Genomic DNA, 27,211 nt, shown 5'->3' with positions numbered 1-27,211 from the left:
TGACAAACTAATAAAGAAAATAAATAAGGAATATGGTGGTAATATCAAAACAAGTAAGTACATAGATAAGGAGGAAGAGAAATATATGATTTGGGTCACAATCTACAGTTAGTCTCCTATACAAGATGATGGAAATTCATGGGAACTGACTAAGAGAACTATGGCTGCATGCTGCAATGATACTATTTTGCACTGTAGGAAAACATATTAAGAGGGCAATTTTCATTTTTTAAAAAATTCCATATTGATACATCACATGATATAACTCAGGATTGGGATAAATATGGTCCTCCAGATCTAGCTGAACTAGAATATGCAGCAGGCTTTATCAATGGTTATGCTGGATAGGACAGATCGAAACTGTAGCTCCATATCATTTGGAAGGTAATAAATCGTCTGCCCAAGTGTGAATGGAAGACAGTGGCTTTAAAGTCACTGACTTTAAGTAAAGCTTGGTATATCTGTAATCTTGTACAGATAAAACAGATTCTGAAGGCAGCTCGATGGACCAAAAGCTAGTTTTACATTTCAAACGGAAGCATTTCTCAGCACTGCAGAGCTCTGTCATAAATATTGCATTAGATGAGTCTACTTGTTTTTTATGTTAGTAGTCTGAAAGCTTCAAGAGATCAAGCTGTAATATAAAATGTGCCCAAATAACTATATTAGAGTCTTTCCAATGTTTTGTGATTGTTTCATTCAGTCAATCACCACAGTAATGTTCAAAATACTTTACAATCTTTATCTCTTCCATCCTTATAACAGCACATCTGAGGATCTATTAATGTTAAATTCTGGAGGGGTGGGGTGCTGCCAAAATAGTCTCAAGCTACTTTGGTATTTGAGAGAAGGATATTAGAGGCAAAGGTGAAGTACTTTGGCCACATCATGAGATGCCAGGAAAGCTTGGAGAAGATAATGATACTGGGGAAAATGGAAGGAAAAAGGAAGAGAGGCCGAACAAGGGCAAGATGGATGGATGGTATCCTTGAAATGACTGGTTTGACCTTGAAGGAGCTGGGGGTGCCGATGGCCGACAGGGAGCTCTGGCGTGGATGAAGAGTCATGAAGAATCGGAAGTGACTGAACGAATAAACAACAACAACATTGCTATTTATGTAGGTAGAAGGATAACTATAGTCCCAATTAGATGTGGCATTTATTGTTGTGCAGGACTTCAGGACAAGGAGTTAAATTTCCCATCCCATCTCTTTGTGATTCCAATACTTCCCACTGCAGCCACCACACACCAATGCTATTTGCATTTTTTAAAGAAAAAAAAAGACTTGCACAGTAAATACTAATATCAATTTATTGTCACATCCTTTTTTCTTTAAAAATACAAATAGCACTGGTGTGTGGTGGCACACCAATGGAATCACAAAGAGATTGGATGGGAAATTTAACTCCTTGTCCTGAAGTCCTGCACAAAAATCCAACTATAATCCTGATAAAAACTGCTCAACCAAAGCTGCTATTTTCTCCAGCATCATTATCTTCTCTTCTAATATCCTACTTGTCTCATCAGCTTCCTAGTAAACTGTTAGGTTCACCTAGATCCACTCCATAGGAAAGAGCACTTAGGGGCGATCATGTCCACAACTTTGTCCATTTCTCCTGTCTAGAGTTCAACCAGGGCTTTGCCACTTGTCCACAAGAACAATAAACTTCCCAAGAAGCATCAGGGATGCATCCATTCATCTGGGGCAAGCCATCTTGATTAGAAGTCCTACTATACAGGAAACCAGGAAATATATATCTATATGTAAAGGCCAGATCCAATATCCAGACTGGTGATTTCTTTGGTTAATTTGTCACCACCTGAGGTCTTACTGAAGAAAACATGGGATAAGGAAGGCTGTTTTAAGACAGCCACACTGCAAGAGGTGATGTGCAAGTAACCCCCCATGCTATTTGCAGTTAAGGAACAATAGCTAAAAAACAGCGGGTTATCCAAGGCCACTTAGTGACTCCAGGGCTGAGGAGCATTTAAACTTTGATCTCCCACAGCTGAGAACAATGAGAGCTAGCAAAATATAGAAACGCATCGTATACCTTCCCCATCTCCCAAACACTGCTGCTAGTGATCTTAATATCAAAGTTCAAGAAGGTGATACATGTCTAGTTCCACAATGAAAGAAAAAGTGGAAATAACAGATACACAGGAAGCTGTCTCTGCTACTAGTACATTAAATTCCTTTCTTTGACAGCCTGACAGTAATTGCACTGAATAGGATTGAATTTAGTTAAAATTACTTTAAAAGGGTTGTTGAGAATTTCCTGTGGGATGCTATTGTAAGTACTAAGATTTTTGCTTCATTGTCTTTTGTTGTTCTTACTCCCTTAGGAAGCTTAATAATCATCTTGTTTTTGACAGCATGAAGGGCGGTGTAAATACCTTCTAAAAAAGAACACTTCACTATATATTGCCATTTGAGATTGTTTTGTTCTGTCACAGAAAGCGACAACAATTGTTAGTGAATTCAGATTTGAGCCTAGTTCTTCTGCGGCTTCAAAAATCAACCAGACATATGCTAGCAGCAATAGGTAGTCTCAAAATAATAAAAAAATAAATTCAGCAGTTCTCAAGGCATACTCCACGGAGCCCTTTGGGTGTCATGAAGCATACTGAGGGGCTCTGTGGTTCCCTCCTCCCCACAAAGCTTTCCCTCCTCTTTCTAACTCCCCCTGCTCTCCCCACCTCCCTGGCCACTTTTTTCCTCACCTCCTTTGCCACCAAAAGCCTTTCCCCTTCACTTTCCTCACTTCCCAGAGCCTTTCCCCCTGCCTCCCTCACTTTAAATGCCTTTTTTCTCACCTCCCCAATCCTTTCCCCCATGTCTTCCTTGCTTCAAAAACCTTATTTCCCTCCCACCACTTAGGGAGTGCTTTGTACTTTTCCTGCATGGAAAAAGGGGGTTGGCCCCTAGGATCTTCCACAGAAATACTGTTAAATTTATATTGGTTAAAACTTTTTTCTGTTTTTTAAATAATGAATTGTTATTTCTTTCTTTCCTTTTTTTTTGCAGTACAAATGAGATATATGCAGTGTGCGTAGGAATTTGTTCATGTTTCTTTCAATTAGTTCACACAAATACTCTCCATCCAATTGCCACTGGCCTGGTCAGTACATCAAATTTTAAAACACAATGTGTCAAACAGTATATATAATATATAAAATTTTACTGGGGTCCATGAGAAACCTTTGCTTCAAAAAGGGCTCAGTGTCTGAAGAAGTTTGAGAACCCCTGCATTAATCTAACCAAACTAAGATTGGTATCAGAAATATTTATGTCACAACAGGTATTTGTGGCAATTAAGGATATGGATTATATTCTATACAGATTGATACTGCTACTGGATAAACTTAATCGAGTCAAGGGATAAAACTCAGACAAGTTTTCCTTGAGGTTGTGGGAACAACATAAATGTACTGTAGATAAATGGCAGCCTTCACGATATAAAATGAAACTACTGATCAAAAGAACCCCAGCTGCTCCCATCCCGAAGGCGCACAAGGTACCTTGCAGTGACCCACTCACCCTCCCACATCACATGGGGGCATCAGGACCATGCGTACCGGTGCCCTGTCTCTGCCCCCATCAGAAGGTGGGAAGGGCGAAAAATGTGGATAGCTCCATTGGAGCTACTCAAAAGACGTCTTACCGCCTGTTGTTGGCGATCAATGAGGCAGTAGTCATGTGGTGGTACTCGACAGGCCCCATCCCCGAAGAGGAGCAAAGACTCCAAAACCCCCAGTGTGATGAGGTGGTGAGTTGGGGGAATTCAATGAGACTTAATTCCAGGTAATTGAGCACAGATTGTAGTTTCCTATTTATGAGGGGGGACACAATGAAAGTTTCCTACTTATGAGGGACACAATTTAACTGTAATGTGATTTGTAGTTTGCTGAGACACCAGCACTCTTGCACAGAGAAGGCTAAAGACCTTATAAAACTGCAGCTCCATGATTTCATAGCACTGAGTCATGGCAGTTAAAGTGATGTTAAACTCTATTAATTTTGCAATGCATCAATGCACCAAAGTGCATCAATTATTGGTACTTTGAAATGCAGATTTTTTTTTTGCCTGCCTCTCATCCACAAGAATTATGGGATACCAAGCAGCCTTTGATGGTTCTACACAGCCAATATAGTTTATGAAGCCAATGACATTTTGCTTTAAGATAATTGGCACTATTGTAGGGAGGGCGATGTTCTCAATAATTTCAACAGATGCAGAACTTGGGAAAGATTCTCATTTGAAGTACAGCTCTCTGCTTCTCCCAGTCAACCACTTCCTTTGGGAGATGCCTTCTGTTTGAGTTCAGAGCATTTTGCATTTTCATGACCCAGAAACATTTTCTCATCACACTGAAATCATGACTAAAGATTTGCCAAACTTACTATTCATAATTGCTCTAAGTATTTGCTAACACAATACATGCTGATTAGGCAACGGAGTTTATCACCCCCTCCTCTCACTATAACGATCTACCTAATTTACCATTCAAGGACAAATAATTGCATTTCTCCTAATAACTCTGATTTTGTCCTTGTTGTTAGGAAGCAATATTCCAGCCAACGATTTGAGTGCACTGTGCCCACACATACACCTCTCGTTGAATAAGCTCAGCGATCATAAGAACATGCTCTGAAAGGATGCAGTCGCTCGCAACTCCAGCCCACATCAGAGCTCTAAGTATTCCGCTTTGTGTATCATGAACAAACAAGTTGAACACGTACGGATCACAGATGTAGTGTGAGTGCTGTTATTTTTAGAGAAGTTTTAAAATAACTCCATTGCCAATTGTACTTAAAGCAAAAATGAATTGTGGTTTTCTGAAACATAGGTTTAGCATCCAGCTAATTTGAATTAATTGGATACGTATATGAAAAAGTATACCATCTTAAACTTTGAAAAGCAATGGTAGCGGGCAGGGAATGGAATATAATTTTCCCCAATTAACATAATTTTAACAGTATATCAAATATAGTCATACATAAGCAAACGAAGTCACTGGTAATTATCTGTCGGTTTGTCTGTTTACAGTTGTCTCTCCACATTTGAGGATTTGACTTTGGTGAATCTGATTATTCACAGATATGACTAAAATGTCCTCTCTGGGAATCTCAAAGTCCTTCAGTATGACACTATGATCAACTTCCACTAGAAACTGATCAAGGAGTCATTGTGGAGGACCTGGAGATTCTCTATTTATTTGTAAGCCGGTTTTAGTCTCCTTTGTGGAGAGAAAAAGTAGGATATAAATATTGCTTATTATCTAACAGAACTCGCTGTGTTCATGTTTTTTAAGGTAGGTCAAATCTTACTTTTTCAAGCTCTGCTTTCAGCACCTTTGCACAAGACAAGAAATGGTGAGGAAGAATTGTAATATTAGTTTACCTGTGGACCACCCCTGCACGATGTAGATGCTCAACAGCGAGAATCAGCTGCCAGATATATTTGCGTGCTTCATGCTCCTCCAATCTCTTTTTCTCATAGATTTTGTGCATCAGGTTGCCTCCTGGGCATAGCTCCATGACAAGGTAGTAACTGTTTTCTGTCTCCAAGATATCCAGCAGCTGAGCAATGTGAGGGTGTCGGATCATTTGTTGGATCTGACCCTCCCGTCTCAGGTTCTTGGTGACATAGGTGTCCTTTTTGGCTCTCTTCTTGTCAATAACCTTCACTGCCACCTGATAAGAATGAAAAGCATGCCATTGTCACAACATTTTAAACAATTGGCCAATCTGCTTAAAACAAAACACACAAGGCACACATTGTCAAGAAAAGATATGCTGTAATCCATACATTCATTGGCAAAGGCATATGCCTAGAACCACAACCTGAACATACAGTTGCCAGGCTGAGGCCAGAAATGTTCCCAAATGTTGAATGCATGGGGAGTAGTACTCTAATGAGAACCAGCATGGTATAGAGCAGGGGTCCCCAAACTAAGGCCCGGGGGCCGGATGCGGCCCTTCAAGGTCATTTACCTGCCCCCGCCCTCAGTTTTATAATATTATATTGTTATATCAGTTTTAATAATATAACATATTAATAATATATTTAACACACTGGTGGCACAGTGTGTTAAGGCGCTGAGCTGCTGAACTTGTGGACCAAAAGGTCCCAGCTTCAAATCCCGGGAGCAGAGTGAGCGCCCGCTGTTAGCCCCAGCTCCTGCCAACCAAGCAGCTCGAAAACATGCAAATGTGAGTAGATCAATAGGTACTGCTCTGGTGGGAAGGTAACAGCGCTCCATGCAGTCATGCTGGCCACATGACCTTGGAGGTGTCTATGGACAACACAGGCTCTTCGGCTTAGAAATGGAAATGAGCACCAACCCCCAGAGTCGGTCACGACTGGACTTAACGTCAGGGGAAACCTTTACATTTTTATAGACATATTATATTGATAATAATATTATCACGTTATACAATATAATACTAATAATAATACCATATAATAATACTAATTATATGTTATATATTACATATAATATTACAGTATAGTGGTATGGTTCAATATAGTAATATATAATGCTAATATTGTGCTATGCTAATAATATAATATATTGTATGTACGTACAGCTGCTCTGAGTCTCCTTCAGGGTGAGAAGGGTGGGATATAAATGTAATAAATAAATGTAGTAAATGAATAAATAAGTAATTTTAGACCTAGGCTCGCCCAGTCTGAAATGACTTGAAGGCGCACAACAACAACAATCCTAATTAACTTGACTATCTCATTGGTCAGAAGCAGACCCACACTTCCCATTGAAATCCTGATAGGTTTATGTTGGTTAAAATTGTTTTCATTTTTAAATATTGTATTGTTCTTTCGTTGTTGTTGTTGTTTTGCATTACAAATAAGACATGTGCAGTGTGCATAGGAATTTGTTCGTTTTTTTCCCCCAAAAGATAATTTGGCCCCTCAACAGTCTGTGGACTGGCCCTCTGCTTTAAAAGTTTGAGGACCCCTGGTATAGAGGTTTGAGTGTTGGACTACAATCCTGGAGACAAGAGTTCAAATTGTGCTCAACTATGGAAACCCATTCGGTGACCTTGGACAACTCACACTATCTCAGCCTCAGAGGAAAGCAAAGGCAAACATCCTAAAAACAAATCTTGCCAAGAAAAACTATTATAGGATCTTAGTTAAAAATGACTTGAAGACACACAATAATAACAACAAGCACTTTAACCAAAACCAGATTGAAACATATTCTAGACTCCAACTTTCTCCTTGTCAGGAATACTCCGATCTAGGAGTACTTGGAATCTCTTTATCAGTCTTCTTCCAGCCCATTAGTATCTCTAGACATGAATCCAGAATATCAAGCTTTCAAGACGCATTCTGATTTGGAGGAGGCTGATGCCAAATTTGGCTGTGTATAAAAACTTTAAAAGCAACAATGGATGTTATTTAAGAAGAATATTTAATGTTTCCTCATTTGTGAAAGGTCTAATTGTCTGAAACTTGATGTGATTAATCATAATGAGGATATCTAATAAATATTCTTTGATTTTATATTGTCTTCTATCTCTTTCTTCTCATTGTTTAATTACTCGTAATTTGTATTTACAGACAGGAAAGAAGATTCCTAGGTCATCCACTCTTCTTGGTGTTGCTTATGATGACAAAATTTGTCACACATTTGACAGATGAACAGCTAAACGTTTCAAAATAAATGCAAATACACTAAAACATCCTTTGCTTCTGCTCCATATTTCATCAGAATCCTATGATAAAGGGAACCATTTCAACTTGCAAATGAAGTCTATTTGCTCATTGCTAATTATTTCAGTGTCAACTTACTATTGCTGAGCTTCATTCTAAAAGCTTCTTGTCCACTGGTTTGAAGCCAGAGCATAGAGATATATATGTATAAGGAGGGCTTGATTAAAGCTTTTCATGACAAGAAACCTATGGGGGTAAAATCGTGGATGGTTTATTAAGAGTATTGTTCATATCATATTTTGAGTTGGTGGAAGACAAAGGAAAAACCATTTGCAGGTGGATATCGAGAGGAGGCAGCTAGAGGCTGACAGACAAGAGATCCACATGCAATCAAATAAAGGATAGGGGTCCACTTTCTTTCAAGCTGAGTGTGAGATGGAGGCAGATGGCCATATTAGCATCTCCTATGGCAACACAAAACTGTAAGAAAGGTTTTGACAGAGCCATTTTGTGAGGTACTTAGCACTTTGGCATCATTTTCTTATCTTGGATAGGCTTGTGCAGAGGGATAATTGACTATCTGAAGTGTACTGTAAGGACAGGTTTTCACATTATGGGCAACTAAAGCGATACTGATGTATTATGCCTTGGATCCTATATTGGGAGAAAGGTGGGCTATCACTGAAATGAATAAATAAATATTACGCTGGTCAATATGGAGCCACATTTTTCTGCATTTCCAACCAACCAAGGTCAGAAGAGATGGGACCATTGGTAGCACTCACTATTTCTACAAAATGACAGAAACAGGCAGCATTTCCTTCTAATGTAGGCAGCAAGCCTCACTACCAGTATGCATCTCAGCTGCACAACCCCAATTCACAATCTGGTTTACACACCCTGGCCAAACTATGCTGCCCTGAATCTCTCAGCCAACTTGGGCAGTAGCCATTCTGGGAGAAGATTTCTGGGAACTGCAGTCTCCAAAAGATAACTTGATTCAGAATCTGTGCAAAACAAACATTAAGTGTGAACAGCAAAATCTGCCTATTCATTTATCAGTACTGATACATTGTGAGTCCCTGAGTATTATGTACATGGGTACATGTACGTGCTTTTTTAAAGCAACAGCAATCATAGTGTTTGCTCCTAGGAATAACAATGCATCATAGATTTAACTACAATAACCTGTGAATAACACTTTTAAGACTGTGAATAACTGTTACTAAAGAGGTATCAAAAAGGTGTTTGCTTGACTGCAAGAGATGGACATTACTACAACAGCCTGAGTTTGTGGCTGCGGTTATTAGATCTTCTCTAGCAATAACAGGAAGAAACAGTTTAACAACATTGTGCATGAAAGTATGTAGAGCAAGTATAAATGCATTTTGAAGTATTTTATGCCCATGACATCTTATTGTTCATTCTTATACTTCTCTGCTCTTCAATCACTGAAACTCTTTGAATGATATTTGTTCTAGTATAAAATCTTTAGGTACAGTTGTTATTGCACTGCAGAATTTAAATTATCCTAAAATGTATCTATCCCCTTGTGAAGTTATAGGGCTTTTGGAATGGCGTTAGCTTTCCTCTTGTTCTAACAATTACATTCCTCTGACTTGAATGTTCCTTTCCAGAAAATTAATTCAATACATAAAGTGGCTCTTGGAATCAACCTCTGGGATAATGCAGAAAGAGTAGATGAGTTACGCATATAAGAGTCAGTGGCCACTTGAATGCCTAGTACGCTCGGTTTGCTCTGCCTCTGAATGTGTGATTGACCTCTGTTGGCTCAGAATGAAAAGCTGCCTGGGGAATTAAGGAGTAGAGGATGGCTGGCTATTTGACAAGGCCTGTAAAATGGAGCAAGATTACTTTCACTTGATAACAAAAAGGTCAAGCAGTGCACACAAGGCAGCTGCGGTGGAATTGTACAGCATCTGAGTGCATCAGTACACTAACAAATGGCTATAAGATACATATCACTGTGCTGAAGTAAGATCAACCAGGCAACAACAAAAAAAAAAAGAACATTTGTTTTATGCACTTGTTGAACATGAAGCAATGATGGTTTCACACAACCAACTAAGCCACAAAGTGCCCATTTAAAAGCATGATGGTGGCAGTTCTAATCACATCTTTAGCCCTCATCTTAATAGATGACATACTTTAATTCCACAGAATAACCTTATGTTACAGGATTCACACAGGTAGTTACATGGATGATATTTCACGACATTTTTACCTTTTAAAACCACACCCCCACGTATCAACCATCTGCCATGTACATTATCTCCACAGAGAAAAAACATCTAGGATATAGCCTCTTTCAACAAATCTGTTCTATTTTGCACTTTTTTTTGTCCCACACAATGTAATGTATTGGGGCAAAAATACACCATGCTATTTGACAGTTGAAACGTGATGCTAATAACAGCACTAAGCTCAGAAGTGGGAGAACAGGAAATGCATGATCACTTTGGTCCAAGAAGGATGAAGCAGAGATATGTGATGAGAGGGATGGGAAGGATAGATACCCAGATACAGATATCTGTCCTTCCAACCCTACCTTTAATCACATTCAAAGATCCAGCAACAATCCATTGTACAGCAGCCAGATATAATTCAGGAACATCCCAATGAACATGGGCAACGTGATCTGAAATGTCCTTTTGTGCCTTCCTATGAACTCTTAAGGTATCAAAATGCAAAAGTATAAAATCCAATATGATGGTATGCCGGTTCTTCTTCCAGCTGGACCAGAATAAACTCGGTGGCCTTTGCTTCAAACTTAGTGAGCCTTTTATTGGGGAATAGGGAAATCTTTATTTGCTTCTTGCAAGCTCGCCAGGTGTTGAGCAAACCTCCTTCTGGGGTCTTGTGCTGGTCTTCATTTCTAGTGAGACCCTCAAATCTTTGATCTCCTTATCACTGTCTCAAGGAAGAAATTGGTCTTTATGAAGCTCGAACAATAACTTAGATGAGTATGATGCATTTAAACAAGCCATCTTTAAGGATTAGTCTGCTGAAGGGAAATTAATGCATGCATATTGAAAGGAGTGGGGTTTTTTGCAGAAAAGGAAATATTACTTGCAGGAGGAAACAGAAAGAGTACATGGATATTTCCCATGATTTAATGGCATAGGAAGAAACAAAAATCTGTTGTTTGAGGTGCTCTCTGAATCATATATCTCCCATACACCAAAGTAAGTCATCTTCACTTCAATTAACAGAATGATTTGGATTGCAATCCTACATACTGAAGTGAATGGGTTCTGTTTCTAAACAGACATGTATAGGGCGGCATTGTTATTGCTAAACACTACTAGGATGTAAACTACATGCTACACCCACCCAGCATCTTCACACCCCCCCAGTGGGATTTCAAATATGTTAGTATCCTTGTATACACTCATCTTGAACCCCATGGAATGTGGAAGCAGTTTGGGTGGGAGACTGCAAGTAGAAAAACAGCTAGCAGGGTTAAGTAAACATTGACACATTTGTACACAGCCCCAACTAGCTTATTCAGTAAATTAGTAAGCTTTGTTGTATGTGACAAGTGGAGACACCTTAACAATTAAAACTGTTTTTAAGAAAAGTGCAGATTAAATGTTCCATATGAAAGGCTTCTTGTTTTAAAAAATGACAAATATGGTCTATGTATATGTACCACAAATTTCAGTTCAGTCACAAGCAATTCCCAATAGACTAGTGTGACTAAAGAACACAGAAGGTGCACCTACACTTAGAATACAGTCTGATACTTCAACTGCTATGGTTCAATGCTATGGAATCCTGGGATTTATCGTTTGGTGAGTCACCAGTACTCTTTGGCAGAGAAGGCTAAAGACCAAGTAAAACTACAACTTCCATGACTCCATAGCATTGCATCATGGCAGTTAAAGCTGTGTCAAATTGCATTAATTCTACAATGAGATGCTCCCACAGAGGATAATTACTATAGAAATTAATGAGTTGGAGGAGAAAAGTCCCACAGATCTAATATTCCAGCAAGAGAAGTACAGGCAGTCCCTGAGTTAATTGCTCATTAATCCGTTTCACTAGAGATGTCAGGGATCACATTTGGGACCTCCAGTATGCGAGACATGTTTTCTACTATTCAGTTATGATTTCTCCTCATTTCAACTGAATTATGTATAATGAATTAACTCAGTTAGCTGAGTATAATGAATTTGAATTTGTGAGCTCCTTTGGATTGAGAAAACAGAATAATGAAAATGCAAAAATAAATGCTGAATGAAGTGGATAATCTAAGAGCCCTTCCACACAGTCATATAACCCAGAATATCAAGGCAGATAATCCACAATATTTGCTTTGAATTGGATTATCTGAGTCCACATTGCTATATAATCCAGTCCCAATGTGGATTTTATACAGCTGTGTGGAAAGGGTCTAAGAAAGATACTTTGAAGCTTTCTTCAGTACCTCTTGTCTCCATTGGTTCATGTACTTGCTTCTGCCTTCAACCAAGCAAATATTCTAGGAATTACAGTTATTTATCACTCTCCATGGTGTCCTGATGGGAAACTACGGTGACTACCTTCCAAACAAGCCAAGACATGGTATTAGTGTTTTGAATTATTTGGCTGAACAATGCTTGCATGAAGACCTAGAAGTCTACTGCCAAATACCCAATACATGGATAATCATGGAGGTAAGCCTAAATATAATACATTCTTTCTATATTAACTATTACATATATTGGTTTCCCCCACTCTTCCTTTATTTTCTTCCATTCCCATATTTCAAGGATTAAAAATGTGATCAGTAAAACCAGATAAAATCATAGAAGATAACGGTCTTCTACTTCAAGGACATCAGATGAAACAAACCTAGCTGTGTTCTTATGTAAAACTAATATGGAATATTTGCTAAGCAGGAAGGAAAGCTCAAAATCTTCCAGCATCAACAAAACTTCAGCACCCAAAAACCAAAGAAGTACACTGTCTTCTTTGAATAGTGCCAACATTACTTTGGATCAAAGCTTATTTTAAAAATTATATAATTACAACTTTGATCAAAATTGAAGATGATTAAAACTAACAGTAATGCTAAATGCATGAAAACCTATCAGCTTAGCTTAATGTGTGAGTTCTTCTCCTCTCAGATACTAAAATGGCACCTAGACAATTCTCTAGATTCTTTGGATGTTCAGTTCAACATCTCTATTCTAATGGGAATGGACACAACTTCCACATGTAAAGTCCTATTATATTACCATCATTTGCCCACTGCCATCAGCTGGTATTTGCTTATATACTTTTATCTATATTCAAGAGTAGATTTAAAAGTAGCACTTTTGCACTATGAAGTATGACACACTAGAAAATGCAAAAAGCTAATTTATTATTTTGCACTATTCTCAGCAAGGTTCAGGTGGGTGGGAAAAAGACAATCCTGACGGACAGCTTATTTTATTTGGGATGTTTTTCTTCAATCCAGTTTGTTGTGAACATTGGGCTTGCATTTCCTCCTCCTTCTGGTTCCTTATACTAACTCTGATTTTCCTTACAATAAATAATTCAAGTCATGGCATGGGTAAACTAGCCCGCTGGTGGGAAACAAAATACTGGCTCCCAATATTGAGTTGAAATGGGGCTTCAAAAAAGGGGGAATGTCAACTCCACTGAAAGCAGTACAGTTGAATAGAGAGCCAAAGCTTTATGCACAAACCTATTTCCTACTGTGTAGGTGTGCATGAGTGAGCGAGAGAGAGAGAGGGGGGGGGGGGGAGGGAGAGAGAGAGAGAGAGAGAGAGAGAGAGAGAAGGGAGAAGAGAGGAAGGACTTCTCTTTATATGATAAGTCTGATTCTTTATATTAAAATGTATTTTAATCAGAATGAGTAAAGAGGTAGCTGGCAAGTTTTTTACACCCATGCCCCCAGTGATATTTGCCAGTTAATATGTTAATTTTCCTCTGTGAAAAGTTCAAAGAAAAATGATAACAGGATGCCAGTTTATCCCAACTGCAGAAATATAGTAAGTAGTAAGTAAGTAACTTTATTTTTCTACCCCGCCACCATCTCCCGGCGGGGACTCGGGGCGGCTACACGGGTCAGAAGCCCAAAATACAAAACAATAAATCAGTTAAAACACATTGCAATACAAACACAGTAAAATCAGCAGTTATACAAAACAGTTACCTTAACCAAAACAATACAGTAAATCATAAAAAGTCAATTAACATATAAATCAGTTAAAAATAAAATCAGTTAGAATAAAATAAAATGGGCCGCCAGGTTGGTGGAGGGGATGGCATGGCGGGGCCACTAAGGTGCAATGATATAGTTCTACAGTGCTTTGGGTCAAAGGACAAAGTGCAAACATTCCTGGACCGAAGGAGTGGGAGTCGGACGGGCAATTTGTTATGAGAAAAGGGACCTGTGTGAAAGAAGGTGTATTGATCTATTTGGACATAGGGACACAGTTATTCAAATACGCAGCAAAAAAGCCAAGTTTTCAAGCTGCTTTTAAAAAAAAAGGAAGTAAGGGTGGGTGCCTGCCTGATCTCCCCCGGGAGGGAGTTCCAGATCCTGGGGTAAGTACTGAAAAGGCCCACTCCCTCGTCCCCACCAACCGAGCATGCAATGGTGGCGGGAGCAAGAGAAGGGCCTCTTCCAGTGCCACTATGACTTACTCCAGCAAAGTGAGGACTGGGGCACAAGATGCATTCTCCATGTCTCCAAGGAAGTTGACAGCAGTGATGATTGGTGTAACTGATGCAAGTTCAGCACCTTTATGGGTTCACTATTGCATACTCCCTGACATTTCAAAAATGAAAACTGGGGCATATATAGCCAAGCAACATTAGTGTTGTTAACATGCCAAAAGGTATTTATGGGGAAGAACATACAAGCTAGGAAAAGCTGTAGCAGTTGTCTTTAAGACTGCAGGAAAGGACAAGATTCTGTCTCCTCCTTTCTTTTCTCCTGCAATGAGTTACTTGTGTTCAAATAACTTTTGCACTTTGAATTTCTTTTGCAGTAATTAAGAAAAAAAGTGGGAGGAGAGAAAAATTGGAACATTTTATAGGGAGCCGAAAAGTGGGATGAAAGAAAATTAATTGGGACTGTCACTGTCCAACTGGGACAACTAAAGAATATGGAACCATGGAATCACTAAATTCCATTGATTGATGGGTTCTCCAAGTAATCCTAGTCAAAATTTAATCTTATTCATATCTCTGGCTTGTGTTTCTTGCCAGACCAGCAAATATTTTTGGACAGCATCACAAGTAATGGAACTAGGGGAAAACCCAGAGAATCAGTTGGAGAAGCGACCCAGGAGACTTAGGGTTGGAAGCATGTAAATATCCACTCCCTTTGTGCTGTATGAAGACAAGACATTTAAAAGCAGATATAGATGTACCATACTCATTCTAACGGCTATCTGCAAATGCACCTCCCATTATGGAAGAGAGTGAATTGTTTTAACCTCATCTAGCCTAGATGTGCACATTAATACTAATCCACAATTAGCAGGCAGAAGATGAATATATGTTCACTATTTGCATACAAACGTGGTTTTTTATAAGCAACAAGGCCACCTTCCAAAACCCCTCCCTCATTTTTTTAACCTAGGTAGGTGACAGTCTAATGGCCATAATTTCATCAGTCAAGGATCCTCCAGAGTATTAATCCCATATCTGATCTATCCACCCAAAACATGGTTTTGTCTGGGTACCACAGTCTGTAATTGCTCCCTAGTATAATTTTAAATTGAAAACATGATGAAATTCTGGAACTAACTGATGTAAGAAGTATAGAGCAAGTTCAGAGAAATTTAAAATAAAATCCATTTTATCCCGACTATCCAATGAGCATAAGATCACAGAGAATTAAATTTTATAAAAGAATCCAAACTTAAGGTTGCCACATGAAAGGAACAGAACTCTTATGCTATTAATAGATGATGAGACAAGATATATCAATAAGTACAGCACAACAAGCCACATTTGCTTGTTAAAGTAAAAGGTAAAGGTTTTCCCCTGACGTTAAGTCCAGTCATGTCTTACTCTGGGGGTTGGTGCTCATCTCCATTTCTAAGATGAAGAGTTGTCCGTAGACACCTCCAAAGTCATGTGGCCGGCATGACTGCATGGAGCGTCGTTACCTTCCTGCCAGAGGGGTACCTATTGATCTACTCACATTGGCATGTTTTCGAACTGCTAGGTTGGCAGGAGCTGGAGCTAACAGCAGCCGCTCACACCTCTCCCAGGGTTTGAACCTGGGACCTTTCGGTCTGCAAGTTCAGCAGCTCAGTGCTTTAACACACTTCACCACCAGGGTTACATGATTCCTATTACCAAACTGTAATGACTTGTCTTATGTTGAAACAGATCACAGGTTTTCATATGCTACATTTTAAATCTTCTGATGAGTAGAGTTTCTTTTATGTTTCGCATTTCTAATTTATGAGGTCGGCTACTTTGAAGCTAATGTCAGGAAAAGGAAACTGTATATAAATGAATTACATCAGTAAATAAGTAATTCTAGAGATCCTGATAAGTTTATTTAGGTAACAGTATTTAAAAACCAATTACTCTATTTTAGGGCTGCTGCCCGATTGGTTATTTAATAAATATATTGGAAACTGGAATAGATTGGAATCCCTTACTTAATAGGAGGTTGGTTTCATTCACATGGTAACCTGATTTTAAAGGGGTTAAACAGAGCTCTGCTGGGAATAAAGACTGCTTTTCTCAATTACTTTCCTGCATAATTTTTTTCATGACTTAGATCAGTGGTTCTCAACCTGTGTGTCCCCAGGTGTTTTGGCCTACAACTCCCAGAAATCCCAGCCTAACAGTCTACCAGCTGTTAGGATTTCTGGCAGTTGAAGGCCAAAACATCTGGGGACCCACAGGTTGAGAACCACTGACTTAGACGAAGGGTTAGAAGGCATGATCATCAAGTTTGCAGACGACACCAAATTGGGAGGGATAGCCAATACTCCAGAAGACAGGAGCAGAATTCAAAACTATTTTAACAGATTAGAAATATGAGCCAAAACTAACAAAATGAAGTTCAACAGGGACAAATGCAAGATACTCCACTTAGGGAGAAAAAATGACATGCAAAGATACAGAATGGGGGACGCCTGGCTCGACAGCAGTACATGTGAAAAAGATCTTGGAGCCCTCGTGGACAACAAGTTAAACATGAGCCAACAATGTCATGCGGTGGCTAAAAAAGACAATAAGATTTTAGCCTGCAGAAAAAGGAGTGTAGTGTCTAGATCCAGGGAAGCCATGCTACCCTTCTATTCTGTCTTGGTCAAACCACACCTGGAATACTGTGTTCAATTCTGGGAGATGTTGACAAGCTGGAATGTGTCCAGAGAAAGGTGACTAAAATGATCAAGGGCCTGGAGAACAAGCCCTATGAGGAGCGATTTAGAGAGCCGGGCACGTTTAGCCTACAGAAGAGAAGGCTGAGAGGAGACTTGATGAGCGCCATGTATAAATATGTGAGGGGAAGTCATAGGAAGGAGGGAGCAAGCTTGTTTTGTGCTGCCCTGGAGACTAGGACATGGAACAACAGCTTCAAACTACAGGAAAGGAGATTCCACCTGAACATTAGGAAGAACTTCCTCACTGTGAGGGCTGTTCGGCAGTGGAACTCTCTTCCCCGGAGTGTGGTGGAGGCTCCTTCTTTGGAGGCTTTTAAGCAGAGGCTGGATGGCCATCTATCTGAATGTGGTTTTCCTGCTTCTGCTTCTTGGCAGGGAGCTGGACTGAATGGCCCATGAGGTCACTTCCAACTCTATGATTCTATGATTCTATATCCAAGTCATAAGAATTATTTAAAAAACCCTAAAAGCAGTGGTGGGAGAGAGAGGGCTCTTGCAGCTTGTCCTATGTTTCAGAGTTGGACATAAAGAAACTTTAGCTTTTTATAGTTATATTATTTTGTGGAAGGAATATGTGCCGAGGTAAGTGCTTTTTCTACTTTTTGTTGTGTGTGTTCACATGAGGAATTGCCCTTTTGATCAGTCTGTGCTCTTCAAAGTCTTCATGTACCCGCACTTAAAGATGTGCTTTCTTCTTTCTGAAAAGGTTTCTTCTGTCACTTCCTAATTCTCTCTCTCCCTTTAAAGTTCCACATCCAGGATAAGCAAAGTACCCATGGTTACAGAAGAGCAAAGCCCTGGAACCAGGGTCAAAGGGCAAAGGGCTGCTTCTAAGGTCAGATTCCTCACATGCTCGCCTATGTATCTGTCAGGTTCCAATCTAGTAACAGCTGCAGGCATATACACAATGTTACTCGCTGAAGCTATTTAAGATAACATTCCAGCACTTGAAATGATAAAGATCTCTCTCCAATTTCGTCTTGCTCCATTCCACAGATCTGCTTCCAAAGTCAAGCCATATCATCAAAAGTCTCTGTCTCTCCTGAACCAAAATACCGACAGAAGGATTCACTGGAGTAAGACCGAAATTAGTACTGCTAAGCTGACTTTATTACAAAGTTAAGAGAATTCATCCAGGGACAGACAAGTCAGTGTTTACTCAAGTGTATTTGGATGTGCTTTCAGGAAATTGTCCATGTGAAGATGTGCTAGTCAACAGGAATTCACAATAAAGGTGCAATAGCTGCTGTAGAGTCAAGCCATGATTTGTTCCTCATTTTGCAGCATGAATCAGCTCTGCTATCTAGCTTTAGCTAATGCCATAACCTCAAATGTCATGCCATCAAGCAAAGCTGTTAAGTGACACAGTATTGGCCAAAGGCAGGTGCATCTGGTATAGAACTGAAAGCATCATTGCAACACAGCATCATTTTCTAGCCGTCACAGAACCATCTGTACTTTCTACCCTATGAAGATAATATTTAGTACTCTCTAAAACGTATTTGTGCTAAAGAAGAACTGGCAACCAACAGGGACCATGGTGGACCTGTGCTGGGCTGAATGCCCAAGCCAGTCCAAAATTAGAGATGAGTGGAAATTTACCTCCATTTGTGATTTTGGAGGAATTGTGGGGAATCTGAAAGGATGTTTTTTGTTAATTCTCTTTTTCTGTAGTATCTAAGATTACAGTATGCATGTCCAAGAATTTCTTTGCAAATAAATAACTATATAATATGTGGTGATTGGATGGAGGAGCTTGGAAAATGTCAGAAGTGAAATAAGGAGTCACAGAAAATCGAATTGGATGTGCACATGCAGCTGCACTATGCTTATCATGGCCTAACCTGAAGTAAGAGAAAATTTGGTACTAGAGGCAGAAATACCATAGCAAGAATAAGACTAGGTTTCTCCACCCCAAAAAAGAGGAGTGGTTCAATTTTATTCATACTTAGCAATACACACCTATAAAGTGAAATAAAACAAGTCAGGTAACCTTTGCTTAGCTTAAGCGGTACGATGTCATTATCCAAGTGGAGGCCACTAGGGAGCGCTAGAGAGAGAAGGATAGTCCATTTTATGGGGGGAGGGAGTTGAAAGAGGAAAACCACTTCCCCTGTTTTTGCTGGTTATTCCCCCTCCCCCCTTCCCATATCATAAGCAAGGGTTGATTCTATGACGGGGAAATTGATGGGGGAGAATAACAAGGAGAAATGATTTTTCTCCTTCAACCCACCCTCCACCCTCATAAAATGAACTATCCTTCTCTTTCTATTGCCCCCTAGTGGCCTCTGCCCAGATAATGGAACAATACTGCTAAACAAAAACATTCTGAATCTTTTCCATTTTGGTGGCTGAACATAATAGATCTATACTTCATTAACACATTGGGGCAGCTGGTGATCCAGGCCTATGTGCTCTCTCCCCTTTCTTTCCCTTTTCTTGTTTGTGCATGTTTCTAGGGGATTCTGGTGGCAGCTGCTGTTCACCTTGCCTATTGCATGGCTACAGTAGGATCGATTAGAATAGAATTCCAATCATTTCCAGTTCAGGATTAATTGCCTTGCTTATTGCAGCAATATTACATTGAGTGTCTGTATTTCTCTAGCTGTCCTTCATCATGCTCACAATGCCTATGTTGCTATGAGTGCTGCAGTGAAGGTAGTTATGCCAGTGATACATTACTGTGATACTACTGGTGAATGGTGAATGGTGTTCCCTCACTTATCGTGGGAGTTATGTTCCAGGACCACCTGCAAAAAGTGAAATTCTGCAAATGCTATATTTATGTTGTTTACAATCTCACTAGCAAGTAGCATCTCTGTCCACTCCTTGCCTCTCAAGCACGCACATGCCTTGTGAGGCAAAAACAAAGCTGCTTCAGCCTCCTTTTCTCTCCCTTTAGCTTTTCCTTCCTTCCTTCCTTCCTTCGTCTTCTCATTAGGAAGGAAGTAGAAAGAGGGATTTATAATATTATTTTATGATTTATACCATTATAAAGCGAACCGCGAAGTAGAGAGGAAACACTGTATATAACAACTTCTCACAGCCATTATTATGCCATCTTCAGTGCACTATAGAGTAGTATTTCTGAACCTTTGGTCTACAGGTGTTCTTAAGAATTTGTGATGATCTGCATTCTGCACAAATGTTTTTCTCTACATATTATATGAATTATGTTTAATTTTTATGCGCTGTGATGGTTTATATATGCACATATAAGCATACAGTAAACTTTATGGCAAAAGGTCTGTTAGAAGAATGGAGAAAGTTGCTTGGAATGTTGGCAGTGGTGAGTAACTGGCTGGGAGTTTGAAAGGGACTATTTGAAGGAGGCTATTCCACACCACACAATTATCACAATTATAGCACTGTGGTTCCACTTTAACTGCCATAGCAACAGCCACAAAAATCCTGGGCTTTGCCGTTTGGGGTGAGAGTTCTAAATGGCCCTTCCACCACTGAAAAGCCCAAATATCATGATGAATCCATGGTATATGAGAACAAAAAGTCAGGAGGTAAAAGCGGGGCTGTGATAAAGTGTAGAAATGAGAGAGAGAAGGGTTAGGAATGGTTCAGTTTGATTGGTGAAGGTAGAGTTTAAGATAGTTTGTATTTGAATAACAGTAACATTTTGTAAAGTGCTTAGCTGAAATATGCCTCGGCAGACTACATAATCTTAAACTTCTCTGTATACAAAATCATTTTAAGAGTTCTGTTGATAATAAAGCTATTGTTCTCTCTCACACAAACGCACACTCCTTTTGACTGGCTGCACTAAGGATAGGATAGGTTTTCAGATACAGGTTTTCAGTCATTGGTAATAGTGATACAATTGGTGTGTGCAAAGGAAAGAGCAGGAAATCAGCTTCTAAAGAAAGTGCTACAGGGAACTGATCGGAGAAGCCACAAAACCACTTCATTTGGATGTGGGGCAGAATGCCCAAAACAACAGTTCCATGCTGGCTGGAGCAATAAGCAGAAATAAAGTAAGTTAAAAATAAAATAAAAACCTCTGTGGACAGCCATAGTGACAAGTGGTAGGATTTTGCACAGAAAAGGGCCTGCCTGCAGAGTAGCAAAGTGGGAATAGGCTTCACAGGCTTTATGTCATTGAATGCCTAGCCAGCATGGCTTCTGGTCGAGATGAAGCTCCAACCAGCATGGCTTCTGGGATTGTAATCCACTAAGACATAGTTGACATAAGACTGGAAACCACTGCTTCAGATGCTATTGGTTCCCTACTGGAGCATTCTAACCACGGAATATATTTTCATTATGCCTCATTAGAAACACACACACACATCCAATCTTGCATAATCATTGGTGTGCATTATCCTTTCTGAACTCAGAATGTAACTCTATTGCAAAAAGCCTGATGTTCAGTAAGGGCACACATTCAGTTAATTGCTTTAAGAAGTCCCAAGGCAGCAATGCAAAGCCTATCCGTCTTCTTACAATCAGTGGTTAACTGACTGAAGGTTTACAGCTAAAGCTGAAATCTTCAGACTTAATCATGTAAGGATAGAACTTAAGGATTAGATATTGCCAAATGCGTTTGGTATTTGTACTTTAATGCTGGTTTTTGCAATCAAAAAATACCGAGGGGAGATAAAACAGACCATTTCAAGTCAGATGCCAGATGCTTACAAAATAGATTTCCAAGTTTAAGAAAAAGACTTTTCAAGCAAATCAATCAACACTTTCACTGTTTAGTTTTTAGTTGTTGCTGTTTGAAGGAAAATCTGTAAACGCAAGCAGCCAGGCTGTGAACTATGTAGTGTACACACAGCTGGAACTGCTCTTTTCCCAAGAGAAGTAAGATTTAAGGGTTGCTTTTTTATATAGCCTCACCAAGATAACATTTCTTGCATTACGAGCCAAATTTTGCAAGGCACTTAAACACGAGCTTTACATTTATTTCAGGAATCATGTTACTGAAATGGAACTAATTTAAGTGATTCCCACACTTTAAAAAGGGATACCGTTCCCATGACCAAAATGGGGGAGTTGCAAATGCATGTTACAGAGGGGTTTAAAAAAAGATAAAAGATAACTTAGTCCAACATTTTGTCTCCAAGTCAAATTCCCTAAAGGCACCAGATCCCATTTGATCTGGGATGGGGGAGGTGGATAGGGGACTGCCAACAAATACCAGGTGGTACATGCTATATTTCAGAGGAAAAAAACTGACAAAACCACCTCTGAGTAAGAACTGACTAGATGCTTTTACAAAAGAATCCAGATATTAAAATGTGATTTTTAAAGTCCCTGCAATATTCACAAGTAGAACAAGATGAGAATTTATTGTTTGCTCTTTGTATATTTACAGATCACTTTTATTGTCATAAAAGTTGTCATAAAATTGTCATAATATGCCAGGGAGGGAAGGATATTAGAGGCAAAGTTGAAGTATTTTGGCCACATCATGAGAAGACAGGAAAGCTTGGAGAAGAACATGATGCTGGGGAAAATGGAAGGAAAAAGGAAGAGAGGACAACCAAGGGTGAGATGGATGGACGGTATCCTTGAAGTAACTGGCTCGACCTTGAAGGAACTGGGGGCGGCAACGGGCCGACAGGGAGCTCTGGCATGGACTGGTCCATGAGGTCACAAAGAGTCGAAAACGACTGAACGAGTGAGACGACGATGCCAGGGAGAATCTCAATTAAACCTCTGTTGTCTTTTTTCCCCATGGCTTTTGAAATAGTCCAGTTTTTCTCTACTATTTCCATTTCCCTCTTCTTCATCAGCTTATTTGAACTGCTGCAAACAGATGGAGTTTGTACTCAATGAGATCAGCAGGAAGGAGAGGGGCAAAACCCTGGTCTTCCCTGCAGGCTTGGGCAGAAGCACGCTGCTACTGTCTCTTCTAAACAGGGTATATTTCCTCATGAATAGTTTGAGCATATTTGCCAACTTGAGCATATTCTGATGTTGTCTTGTGTGATGTCTCATGGGCCATGTAGTCCTGTTCCTAGTACTGTTGTGACAGATGAAGAGGAAAACTTGGGTTTCCCACCGTTTCTGCCAGATTTGGAGCCCTTGCAGCTGCAGGATGTTTGCCCACAAGAAGACAGACAAACAAGCCTTGAGCCGAAATCTCCCCCATTTTCTCGCCGCCTTTATTATAATCAAGATAGACACGCTCGGGAGGCGACTCGCAGAAGCGCCAGGATAGCTGCCAGAAAATTAGATGATTAAGTCTGTTTCCCTTGGGAAAGTTTAAGGAGTCCTGCATCTGGACAGTATAGGTTTCGGTTCTTGTTCCCCAGAGAAAGTGTGCTTTGGCGGGAAAACAAGATCCTATATAGATGTTGGCCACAAAGGATTCCTTGCGGAGTCAATTCGTCAGCTCGTGGAGTGAGATCGTGTGTAGACTTCTACTCCAGTTCCCAGCTCCTGAATCAAGTTCCCAGCCCTGCCTTGTTCCACGGATTTCTATGGACTCAGTTCTTGTTCCACGATTGCCTTGTTTCAAGTTGGACCTTGTTAAGTCTCAAGTCTTGCCTTGCCTTGCGTTTTAACCACGGACCTTGCTTCTCGGATTCAAGCCTTGTTTTCTATTCCTTCGGATTTACCTTAAGCCTCAAAGACTATGGACAGATCCCCACACTATTGCTTGCCAAATAGTGTGTGTTTCGGTAAAGTGGATTATAACTTTGGACTTTAATATCATATATTGGACATTGTTTTCCTGGACTATATTTGACCTTTCCTGAAAGGTCTACTTCTGAACTATATCCTACACTTGTTTTTATTGACTTTATATATTTCTTTAATAAAGATATTAGATAGATTCTGGCCTCTGCGCATGGTTATTGGTGCTCTGCAGCCTGGGTCCTGACATCTTGCCATATACGTCCAAATTTTTATTTATGAAATGCTGAAGAACAAGGTTATACTTCCCAAAACCCGGCAGTGCCCTGTAAATAAGAAGACTTAGGGTTTCCTAACGAAAACTTCTCTGAAACCTTCATACTCATCTCCATTTTTTCAATTTCTTTTAAAGTGGCAGGCAAAAACACTATAGGGTTATGTCTTTCATGATTTTCTCACTTTTCTAAGTGAGAGAAGCCTTTCTATAGAGTTTTCTAGCTCAGTAAAGTGCAGTGCTTTAGTGAAATTGTTGTCAAAAAGGATTTTTTTACCAGCTTAGTGCTAGCAGAACACAACTGTAATTAATTATATCCTTGTACAAGCATTTGTGCAAGACACACCTACAAGTATAAGTGGTAGTGCAAAGGAGTTACGCAAATCAATTTACAGTCTCTGAAACCTAACAAAAACTCTATTTGGAGCAGAGAAAATTCTAAAAAGTTACCATACTAGAAAAATAGCAGTGTCAGGGATTGTGAGGGAAAGCTGAGAGCATAAAATGAATTTTCTTGCTAACTCATCAAATATTTTCCACAGATAGATCTTGGCATTACATAATAATATGCCATCTATGTCCAGGAATCCAGGTTAAGCTCAAAATACAGCTGATGTAGAGGAAAGGTATTTCAATGGCTATTTACCAAAATGAGCAAAGAGTTCGCTGCATGTTGTGACAGAGGAAATAAATGTGATGACTTAAACAACCTTTTATTGACCAAATGAGATTACTTTACATAACCTGCCATGGAAGAAACAAGGTGATATACTTGGTCCTTTTAGTCTGAAGAACTGGAACCAGAGCCTGGAAAGAAACAATATATATATATATCCCCCAAATCTTCCAGGTGACATGACTTTTTTCTACATTCTGCATGGAACATGTACAGTTAAAACACGTCTGGGTCACAAATTAACCGTATCCTGGTTAGCTGTTTCTGATAGGGCTTAACTTCTTTTTTGTATGATGAAAATGTCTTCCATCAGTGAGATGGATGAGGCTTTCAAATTACATGTGACAAAGTCAAATCACAGGACAGATACACCTCAGTACACTCTCAAAGGTTTTTGCTATAATCTATAAAAGACCAACAGATTTTTGTCTGAAATTCTTAGATGTGCTCTATCATTTTGCATGCTTCCAATGAGAAATCCACAGAAAGAGAGGCGTGCACATATTATTCCACCTTGGATTTGGCTCCCATTCCTGTAGTCATCTTCTGCAGAAGCTAGCTAAGCCCCAGCTTCACTACACTTTCTGCCATTCAAACAGACCTTTGCCTTCCTGAGCTAGAAGTGGAAGAGCAATGAGACTAGATTTCATAGAGGAGTATGTGGGAAATTGAATTCTTTAGTATCCTTTTAATTTGCCACTCTTTTTTCAGAGATAATCTTTCATCTGTGTTTCCTCTTCACTTTTTGAAACATTTTAGGCCAGAAATAAAGAGAAAAGCAAGATGAAAGACCATGTATGCATAACAGGTCTCTTGTCCTTGTAACCTCTCAGGGCCCTTCCACACTGCCCTTTATCCCAGGAATTGATCCCAGATTATCTACTTAAAAATGGAATGAGTCCCCACTGCCAGATGACTTGGGATAAACATATAATCTGGTATGAGATCCTGCGATATAGGAGCAGTGTGGAAGGGCCCTCAGAAGCACCTCCATCTTCCACTGGTCAATGAGGAATGAAGCAGGCTGGCAATGAAGGAGAGACATGCATTTTGAGTCAAGGGGGACATGAGAAAAGCCTCCCTGCAGGATAGTACCACATCCGGGTGTCACCTGGGTAACTTCATTGTAGACAGCTGATTCTCTCACAACTTTGTTTATTTAAATACATTATAACTGTATATCCTCAATTTGCTTCTTGCATAAAAATGTAATGTCTGTTTGTTAGGATCTCATGTGTCAAGAGTCAGACGCCAATTAGCGAACAAAAATAGAGTTTATTCAGCAGATAAGCCAAAAAGTAATGTTAACACAGAAAAAACCTTGAAACACTTCACTATCAGTGCTTCAAGAGCAGTTCAAACAAAAATATAATTCAGCAACACAAGCAGGTAAAAACAAAGCTAAACAAACTTAGTGCAAACTGCACTTTCTGAGTCCAAGCCCTGCCAGCCGGCTCTGTAGTTTTCAAAGGAACAGTTCCCAAAAGAAAACACCAAATTGGTCAGGAAACAAACAAACAAACTAAGAATGCAGTAGACTGCTTCCACAATGTGGATAAAGCCGAAGGCTCCAAAAGGATGGTGAAAAGACGTCGTCCGGGATTCCAAGGTCAGGTCAGGAGATAACAGCGGTGTCCAAAGATCAAGCCAGGAGTCAAAAGCCGATAGTAGTCATCAATCACAGGGCGAAGGCAGTAGCAAGGTCAAATTCCGATCCAAGATCTGAAGAGGGTGCAGTCATCCAAAACAGGTCCACGATAAGACACAGCGAGAGCCAAGCTAGGTGATAACAGCAGATTCAAATCATAGTCCAAGGCCAGTCTTCATGGAAACACAGAGATCCCAATGGCGCCTCAGCAACACCTTGCCACACGCAAGGTGCAGTGGCCAAACATTCCCATTTTATTCCCCTTCCTCCTGGGTGACCAAACACTCACACCCAAACACCAGGTGTCCCAAATCTACTCAGAGTCTGAGCTCCACACAGCTAGAGCTCGTGGATCTGGAGTACCTAGCAATTCGTCGGAGTCCCAATCATCCTGCCCACACTTAGCCCCATGAACACTTAAAGAACCATCCTCCCTTCTCCAAGCATCCCAATTGGGATCAGCTCCTGCAGAAACCCCAGGTTCAGAAGTATCCATAGACCCCAAATCCCCAGACATCTCCGGTGGCTGTGCCCATTCAGTGCCCGCTTCCCCAGCCACCACCTGTTCCTCAGCATCCATCTCCCCATCTGAATCTTCCTCAGAAGATCCCCCATATAGCTCTCTAAGTCGCTTCCTGCGCAACTCCTCCAGTGAACCCTCATCACGAGGGTTTTTTCTTCCTCTTCGAATTCCATCCCCATCAACCATAATCCCCGAAGGCGCAGTCACAACATCATGTCTCCCAAACTATTCCATCAATTGCTATGAAATTTGGACACAAAATAGCAATCAAATAACGAGTGTTTCACCTGAGAAAGGTAAAAACAAACTCCTAAGTAATGACCAATCAGACTCCTCCTCCCTTAGCTAGTCCTAACAGACGGCTCCTCCCCTTAGCAACGACAAAGCACTCCCCATCTCCCTTAGCAACCATTACAACAGATGGCTCCTC

General features: G+C 40.0%; 1 protein-coding gene across 1 annotated transcript in view; it reads right to left on the bottom strand.

Annotated features, from left to right (window-relative positions):
* hunk (hormonally up-regulated Neu-associated kinase) overlaps positions 1–27,211 on the bottom strand; it is a 70,572-nt gene that overhangs the window by 30,407 nt on the left and 12,954 nt on the right. Inside the window, exon 2 of the mRNA XM_003219039.4 lies at positions 5,407–5,699. Coding sequence (XP_003219087.1) covers positions 5,407–5,699 — 293 coding nt within the window. The remainder of the gene's footprint in view (positions 1–5,406; positions 5,700–27,211) is intronic.

The sequence above is a fragment of the Anolis carolinensis genome, chromosome 3, assembly GCF_035594765.1.
Source record: "Anolis carolinensis isolate JA03-04 chromosome 3, rAnoCar3.1.pri, whole genome shotgun sequence".
Classification (NCBI taxonomy): Eukaryota; Metazoa; Chordata; class Lepidosauria; order Squamata; family Dactyloidae; genus Anolis; species Anolis carolinensis.
The sequence above is the reverse complement of the archived record's forward strand: the minus strand, read 5'-3'. Positions and strand labels throughout refer to the sequence as shown.